The 8,375-nt window shown below is 48.0% G+C and overlaps 1 protein-coding gene across 3 annotated transcripts; it reads left to right on the top strand.

Moving 5' to 3' along the window:
- The first annotated feature begins 21 nt into the window (after positions 1-21).
- Positions 22-6,660, top strand: NIF3L1 (NGG1 interacting factor 3 like 1). 3 transcript variants are annotated; one of them, XM_069022131.1, is made up of 7 exons: positions 22-109; positions 449-892; positions 2,039-2,201; positions 2,623-2,749; positions 3,166-3,304; positions 4,631-4,714; positions 5,616-6,660. In XM_069022131.1, exons 2-7 carry the CDS (start codon positions 457-459, stop codon positions 5,798-5,800), a joined length of 1,134 nt encoding a protein of 377 aa, XP_068878232.1. In that variant the 5' UTR covers positions 22-109; positions 449-456; the 3' UTR covers positions 5,801-6,660. The 3 variants fall into 3 exon arrangements, with proteins under 3 accessions (XP_068878232.1, XP_068878230.1, XP_068878231.1); XM_069022129.1 differs by having other exon boundaries at positions 108-205; XM_069022130.1 differs by lacking the exon at positions 22-109 and having other exon boundaries at positions 312-892.
- The last annotated feature ends 1,715 nt before the right edge of the window (positions 6,661-8,375 follow it).

Genomic DNA, 8,375 nt, shown 5'->3' on the forward strand with positions numbered 1-8,375 from the left:
CTCACTGCGGGGCTGCGGAGGGGCCGCCCCCGGCCCCGCTGAGCGCGGCGGAAGCGGTGGGGCCAAGCGCAGGTCCCGCCCCGCAGCGCCGGCCCTGCTCCGGCGGGAGGTGAGCGCGGTGGCGGCCCGGCCGTGCTCTGAGGTCGGCGGTGCCCGTCGCTCCCCGCCGCCGAGGAGCGAGGGCTTGTGCGGCCAGGCTCTGCGGGTCGGATTTGCCGCGGGAAGGGGGATGAAGTTTGAGCTCCGCGCGCTTGGTGCAGGGCAGCGCGGGGCGGCGTGAACGGGGCGGGACCGCGGGAGCCCCGGGGCGGGGAAGGCGCCCGGTACCGGGTGGTGCCGGGGGTAGGCGGGCGCACTGAGCCGTCGGCGTGGCTGCAGAGCGCCCGTGGCTGCGGTTTGGGCCGGCGGGTGCCCGAGGCTCACTGCGGCCTGTCTTTGCCCCGCACAGGTCCCCGCATGCGGCTGCCGGTCCCGCCGCTGCTCCGCCCGCCTGTCCCCCGCGTCCGTGCCTTGGGCCTCCCTCCCGTTCGCGCTCTCATGAACCTCCGGGAGCTCGTGTCTGCCCTGAATGACTTCGCATCGCCCGCTCTGGCTGAAAGCTGGGATAATGTGGGGTTGCTGGTGGAACCAAGTCCTCCCCACACTGTGAAAACCCTTTTCCTCACTAACGACCTTACTGAGGAGGTGATGGAAGAGGCAGTGCAGAAGAAAGCAGACCTCGTTCTTTCTTACCACCCTCCTATATTCACACCACTCAAGCGAGTAACGTGGAAAACCTGGAAGGAACGGCTGGTGGTCCGAGCCCTGGAGAACAGAATCGGGATTTATTCTCCACATACGGCGTACGATGCCATACCTCACGGAGTTAATAACTGGCTAACAAAGGGACTCGGTGAGATTCTGTTAAGAAAAAATTATTAAAGATGTATGCTATTTTAGGTGGGATCTTTCCTTATTTTCCTTTCTTACAGCTTTTACAGGTGTGATTTGAGGACTGTTTTTTATTTTTCCAATATTTTTATAGTACCGTTGATGCCTTTTCCTGGTCTTAAAATCAAGAGTCATACACGGTTAGAAGGGGGAAAGGGATTTTACCTTGGTATTTATTGTAAGGATCCTTAGGTGCACACGTCCAGGTCATATGCATCGAAATGCACCCCGCAAAAATGCCCCCCCCCCAAAAGATCAGGTATAACATTATAGGTTTTACCAATTAGCATATCTATCAAAGATTCCCCAATGAGAGGCTCAAGTGAGCCCCCCTCCCCAAGGAACCTTCCCCTGGATAGTTCTATCTTGGTTTCCAGAATGTGTTCTGGAGAGGACCTTGGGGTCTGGGGCACACTGATCCCTAACTATGAAGCTTCTAAAATGTTTAGTCTCTCAGCTTGACAAACAAGTCCAAGAATGTAGGCAAAAAAGCACTAAGAATACAGAAGTTGTAAAAAGGTAAAAAATCTTCATAGCATCACTGTAACCTTAAACACACTTTAGGAAATTTATCTTGGTGATGTATACCAGATACAAACACAAGAGGATATTTTCAGATGCATGACTCTACTATTGGATGTATCTGGAACTGGTGGAGCATATTTATTGTCCACTGTGGTTGCAATGCTGAGACCACTGACTTTAAATCCCCACCTTTGATTTATGAAGTACAAGACCTCAATGTTTGCAAAGGATTTAAGCTATGTGAAATTATTTTAGATTTTTATCCTGTACTGTGGCTCACAGATGTGTCTTTTCCAGTCTGTCATACAAACCAGAAACCTCTTTCTGGTTTTGTACAATACTTAGGATAAAATTGATGGCATTAAGGATGGCAAATAATATATAGCCATCAGCTTCGTTGGGCTTAAAATAGACTGTGCCTAATGGAGACAGGAGAATGAAAAGTCCTCAGGTCTGTCAGGGAAAAAGGATTTGAGTGCAAAATTTGCACCTTTGTACTGCATCTCTTTAAGGTATGTTCTAAATCAGTATTAGGATACTTTACCCTGCTTTATAACCCAGCAATCTTGCACTGTTTTCTCAGGTGCCTGTACTTCTGTCCCACTGCATCCATCGACTGCACCAAACTCTCCAGCTGAAGGCACTCACCGGGTAGAATTCTGTGCAGATGCTGAGCATCTGGATGCAGTGCTGTTCAAAATCAAAGACATCCCAGAGATCTCTTGTCTCACTACTCTCCCAGCCAGGTATCTCTAACGTTGTATTCTTTCTGTTGTTTGAAACATTAAGTTGCTGTAATTGTATTTTACTGTTCTAATCATTTTGTTCCTCTGTGCACTGCTGCTCTATTTTTCAGCAATGAGAAACCTAAGGAATAATAGTCCCTTTCTGATCAATCTATGTCATGCTAAATGGTAATAGCAACTCAAGTCTAGCATCACATAGATGAGAGGTGTTAGAGTATAAACAGGAAATTTGATGAGGACAGTTGAGTTAAATGCCCATATTTGTTTCTTCCAAGACAGTGGACAAGTCTAGGCTATTACAATGCTACCTTTTTTTCCTTTCTCAGTGGTAGAACAGCCACTGGGATAGAATAATAATAATAATTACAGTGCCGAAATTTTATCTAGTTATTTAACAAGCACCAAGCATGTCTTTCCTCAGGGTTGAAGGTGAGGAGCAAACACGAGTCAGTTTGAACTGCTCTCAGAAAGCACTGCTGGAGGTGGTGGCATTATTGTCCCAGAACAGCCTTCTTCATCACAAGACAGAGATTCTCTTGCTACAAAAGGTAACAAGATCACATACTATGTCCTGTCAATGAATTACTTGTGTGAGCTGAGTACCCTAAACAGTGAAATGCAGTAGTGGGTGGCATCACAGCTTTCCAATCCTACCCCACTGCTCTGAAATACTGGCATATGGGGATTTGAAGCCACACATTTTCCAAAGCAATGAAACTGTCTATGTGGTCTGTACTAATTCTTAAATCAGTTCCAATAGCTGGCATAGCTTGTATGTTACATTTGAGAACATGACACACATAATTTTTTGTAACTGTAAATTTACAAAATTAAAAAAAAAAAAAATTGTAAATTTTTTTCAGAGATGTTCCTGCATGCCCAATATATTCATCCTTCTATGGTGTGGAAAGCAATGCAAGCATCTGGAGTCAGCTTTCTCACAGTAATTTTGATTTGTTTTCAGCCTCCTCTTCCCCATACTGGAATGGGACGCCTGTGCACCCTGAGCGAGCCAGTCTCCCTGTCAGAGGTCATCGAGCGAATCAAAGGCCACCTGCGGCTACCCCACGTCCGCGTAGCCGTGGGGACGGGCAGGACACTCGGTACGTGGGCCTGCGAGTCAGACTGCCTGCTAGGACTGGCACTGCAGGAACACAGGGAGCAGGAGTGTGTGCATTCCACTGGGAAACTCTCTTTAGCAGGTTTACTTCCAAGTACTATGAAGCACTGTTAAGAAACGGCATCCTAGAATTTACAGTCATATGAAAAGAATCTCATCTGTATTTTTAATGGGATTCTGTATTATGCTGGTTGATGTGGTGAAGAAGGGACAGCACAAGTTGAATGAAAGATAGCCTTTTTTGTAATTTATATAATGACTAAGATTTTTTTTCCTGCCCAGGATATCAGGCACAAAGGTGCACTGTTTGATTGTATGTTCCCTTTTGTGACTGAATGTTAAAATTCAGAGCACTTTAGGAGTAAGACACTTTATGGTATCCTTATGAACACATAACCATGGTTTTGATGAAAGATAAGGCAAAGAAGGGGAACTAGCTCAAACAATGGGATCATTAGTAAGATGTGGAGTAAACATCCTCTTATCCCAACTACCTATCCTAATCTCCAAGGAGCACAGCTACTAGAATTTGTGAGAGCAAATTTGTTGAGAACTCTTTGTAACTTAGGAGGCAGAAGTCTTATCAGAAGCTGACAATTGCACTAAAAAATACCCAACTACTTTGAAGCCTCTATGGTGTGGCATTGAAGTGGTGTGACTCCACTTAAATCAACAGTAATTGCAAGGCAACATACTGTAAAACCTTAACAGATTTTGAAAACTCCTTGTGTTTTGTGTCCCCTCTCCTTAGTGAATGTAATGTATATGAAGAATTAAAATTCATGTCACTGTCACATATATAGTAGCTTGGAATTAGCAATCATAGCAAATGGACAAATTTTTATTTGCATGGAGCAGCGTTCTGCTTGCATTGACTGGCCTTCTGAGAGCTGTTAAGTTAGGAACCAGTATATCTCAGAGGCAAAATGCTGCCTTAGTGGCATCATTAGTTGGGAAACCAGTGATGGTGGAACACAAGAGTCCTGGAAAGAGTAGCAGCCTATTAAAGGGTTTGGAAACCTAACTAGCACCTCACTAGGGGAAAGGTAGCCATTAGCCAGCCTCTCTGATGGAGTTTTCTGCAAAGTTTCCTGTCCCTTGAAAAAAATCTGTCACAGAGGATTTCACTGTATTGTCAGAGATGTTACAGGCCCATGACTTTCAAACTGACAGATGTGTCTCTTCTTCCAACAAATTTACATTGACTCTAAAATCAAGGTAGTAGTTAAGTGAAACAATTACTAGCAATACAGACATGAGGGCTGAACAAAGGGGAAGGAGTTTAACTGTGTCACCATTTATCCTACAGAATCACCAGTGAAGAAAGCTGCTCTGTGTGCTGGTTCTGGGAGCAGTGTCCTGAAGGGAACGGAAGCTGACCTCTATCTCACAGGTAGTAGATTGCTCATTATCTCATTATCTTTATAAAAATAGTCATTAGAGAAAAAAACAAACAAACAAACCTTAGCAAAAAACAAGAGGGTTGACTGGCTATTGAAAGATTTGGCCAGAAAGAATTACCTGTTATTTATAATTGAGAATCAATCAGTTACTTATTGGAATGACAGACTAACATTAAAGTAGATATAATGTGGATCAAATGGCAGTGTGGCACAGTGAAAGATATTTGAATTAAAACATTGCTCTACAGCATTTATTTCAATACAAAATTAGTGTTGATGGCAGTGAGTTGTAACTTCCAGTGTTTCTCCTTTGGCAACATGTATTTTCTCCATTCCCTATAGAATTCTCTAATGGAAAATAGAATATAATATAGTCTACAGAACCTTCCAAAGAAACTCCATAGCATGTCTGACCAAAGGGACACTTAGTCCATTATTCTCTCTTCCAACAGTGGGATAGCTATTCCCTGTGGCTCAACAACGTGAAGGCTGCCTTGCATTCTGTAGGAACCACTGCCCCTTCTCCCCCTTAAGTGTAGCCCTGCAGAGCTGACCCTCAGGCTTCCCAATTGCTTTCCTCCATCCTCTTCCAGACCATGATGAGCATTTTTATTTTCTGCCCAAATTGGCAGAATTTATGACTATTCAAAGATGGCAAGGAATTTCTGTCGTTTTGTCTCAGCTGTATACAGAGATACCAGCTGAAAGTCTTTAAAAGAACCCTGGCGCAGGAGTGTTCCACGTTCCTGCTGAGCAGGTGGTGTTGCATTTCCGCTTACAGCCTATATTCCATTACATCGCTACAGCTTTTAGCTAAGATTCTCCATACATTGCAGAGACCTGAACTGTACCATTAGTGACCTACATGACATTTCTTTCTCAAAATGGCAGGAGAGATGTCCCACCACGATGTGCTGGATGCAGTTGCCAATGGGATAAGTGTTATTCTGTGCGAGCACAGTAACACTGAGCGAGGCTTCTTGTCAGAGCTGCGTGACGCACTCGCGATCCACCTACAGAACAAAATCAACATCATTGTGTCTGAGAAAGACAGAGATCCTCTCCAGGTGGCATAGGGGGAAAAAAATTGGAGAGAGAAAATTCAGTCAATTGTGGTATCTTGCACAGACATATCCACCTGCAGAGCTTAATGAAGGTGCTTTCAATTGGTCCAGTACAGATGATTGTATTATATGGTCCCTCAAAGTTTGGGGTATATTTTGTTATGTCAGAAAAATAAATGTTTGTTTTGGAATGCCAAAAGCTCATTTACTCAATTACTGGACTGCACTTGAATAAATTTACTGTTACTGCTTAATGTTATTAGATACATTTGATAACCATGATACTCAAAGATTTGAGGTTTGGGTAAAATATATAAAACCTGACTTATCTCTGGATTTAAACTTATGCATCAGTTCTACCCTACTGCAGCTATGTCAAATCATGTCACTGCAAGTCACTGATATTTTACCTCATAAATTTCAGAAACAGTTAAGGAAAGGATGGAGATCAACTGTTTGCATGAACAGTTTTACTAAGGCATCATTCAGATGCAAATAGAGAACACAAAGCAAGTTGTTTGTGTGGATGCTAGCAAGGGCTAGCAGAGGAATCTTCCTGTGAAACTTTTCTTTCTCATAAGAAAGTAGTTAGAAAAGTCCAGCTTCTCTGTGAAAGCTTTTGTTCTCATGCAAACTCGATGGACAACAGTTTGAGAGAATGTAAACCATTTCTATACCTGCAAGTTGTTGTGAGAACAGTGGAATTGTTTTCAGTCTTGTGAGAATAGTATTTGGAAATGGGTGTCTTACTGCTCAACCTATTACCTTCAGCGGTGGTGGGTCAATAGGCCAGTCGTGTAATTTCTCTTTTGCGAACCATGCTATAAAAGGTATGGGTGATTAAACGAGGTCGCTTCGGCCATATCATCTGACCTGGACTTATGTCGTGATTTCGCTGTTCTCTGGGGATAACAGCAACATCTGGTGACCAAGCGACGTGTACCGAAGACCGCAAACCGGACTTTAGAAAGGTGCGTGCCACCCCCCCAACTCCGGCTGGCCTCCCTCTGGGGCCGCGCGGAACAGACTGAGCCATGGAGCAGAAATCCTCTTGGAACTGTGCGGTATTTTCCACCTTCAAGTCTGTGATACTGACCGCAGGAGCTACCGTAGGAGATGGCGAGCTCGCTGCGTTACTGGACTGGTCGCTTCTGCATGGATATTATGCGGAGACTGATAGTGACTTGACCTCGGAAACTTGGACATGGCTGGGAGACGCGTTACTCCGGGAATTCGCAGCCGGTAACGCCGAGGTGCCTGATTTATTACGCACCTGGGGGGTTTTACACGATATGGACAGATATGGACAGAAAGACGGCATAGTGCACGTAACTCAGGCTCTGATGAGTCTGAAGTTATGTGCTTTCCCAGCTCGGGCGAGAAGGACCTCTCGGACGGGGGAGGCGCCCCGAGTAGCGCGGGTAGCGTGGTAGAATCACTCCCGGTATCGCCTCGGAGGGAGACTAAGGGTTATCCCTGTCCTCGAAGATATGTTCTTTCGAGGGGTTGTTCACCGATAGCGTCCGCGGCTTCTCAGTCTGCCGCGGGGCCAGCGCTGTTGTCTGCGGCAGCGCAGCTCGCTGCACCCTTGTTGCAGGGGCAGTCCCTATTCCCGACCGCGGGCGGGGCGTCTTGGCCCCCCGCGCCCGCGTGTTCGGGGTCTCGGGGCCCCCGTCCGGCTCCCGTGCGGCTCAGATATCCCACGGCTGTTACGGTCGGGGACTCCGCAGGCCAGTCGCGGCGGCGGCCGAGTTCCCCGCTTCCTGTCTCTATGGGGGAACAAATCTTGGCAGCGCTGCAGGACATAAACTGGAGCTCGGAGCACTGCCGGGGATTATAGCAGAGGCGGCTATTGCTGCCTTGGGGCGGGAGCCGGGGCAGATAGTCCCGGTGCCGGAACCGGGCGCGGCGCCAGACATTCAGAGCGCACCGCCGCAGCCGGCAGCGCTTCCGAGAGCGCCGGCCGCACCGCCGGAACCGGCCGCGCCCCCAGGGCAGGGTGCGGGGCTGGCGGTCCCGGCGCCTGAGCCTGACCGGGAGTCCGCGGCGTCCACAGCACTGGCCACCGCCTCTCCTGCGTCGGCGCGGGGGTCGGAGGCGCCCATGGCACTGGCCGCCGCCCCGCCTGCGCCTGGGCGGCAGCGGCCTCTGATTCGGCCTGCAACGTTGCAGGCCCCATTGCCGCGCGCGGCGGCCCTTACTCCTCCTCCCGCCGCGCCGCCCGACGCTGCTTCAGCTTCCGCTGCTGTCCCAGCCGCGAATCCAGCCCTTGTAGTTACCCCGTCTACTGGCCCGGAGTAGCTATGCCAGTCTCCAGAGGGTTTGGCTGATAACACCCCTGGATGACGAGATAAGCTCCGTTGCTATGGAGACGTCCGCTTCCCGGTGGGAGTCCGTGGCAGAGCTTAGGCGCCGGCAGCGAGCGATGCAGCGAGTTCGCAGCTGTCCTTGTGCTTCTCCGGGCTGCGATGACACTCTGGGTCCCAGAAATCCGAGACGGGCTTGGGAAGAGATGAAAAGATGTGCCTTGCGAGACGGGGCTTTGGAGGTGCTGGAAAGACTCAGGATACCTCCTGGGCAGACGGCA

This window comes from Aphelocoma coerulescens, chromosome 7 (assembly GCF_041296385.1).
Source record: "Aphelocoma coerulescens isolate FSJ_1873_10779 chromosome 7, UR_Acoe_1.0, whole genome shotgun sequence".
In the NCBI taxonomy this organism is placed as follows: Eukaryota; Metazoa; Chordata; class Aves; order Passeriformes; family Corvidae; genus Aphelocoma; species Aphelocoma coerulescens.

Bases quoted from the DNA above. Each gene is read 5' to 3' on its own strand.
- NIF3L1 (XM_069022131.1), top strand. From the start codon at position 457: ATGCGGCTGCCGGTCCCGCCGCTGCTCCGCCCGCCTGTCCCCCGCGTC. The intron at 2,750-3,165 runs GTAACAAGATCA...ATTTGTTTTCAG, and splicing joins AGATTCTCTTGCTACAAAAG to CCTCCTCTTCCCCATACTGG. The intron at 4,715-5,615 runs GTAGTAGATTGC...TCAAAATGGCAG, and splicing joins AGCTGACCTCTATCTCACAG to GAGAGATGTCCCACCACGAT.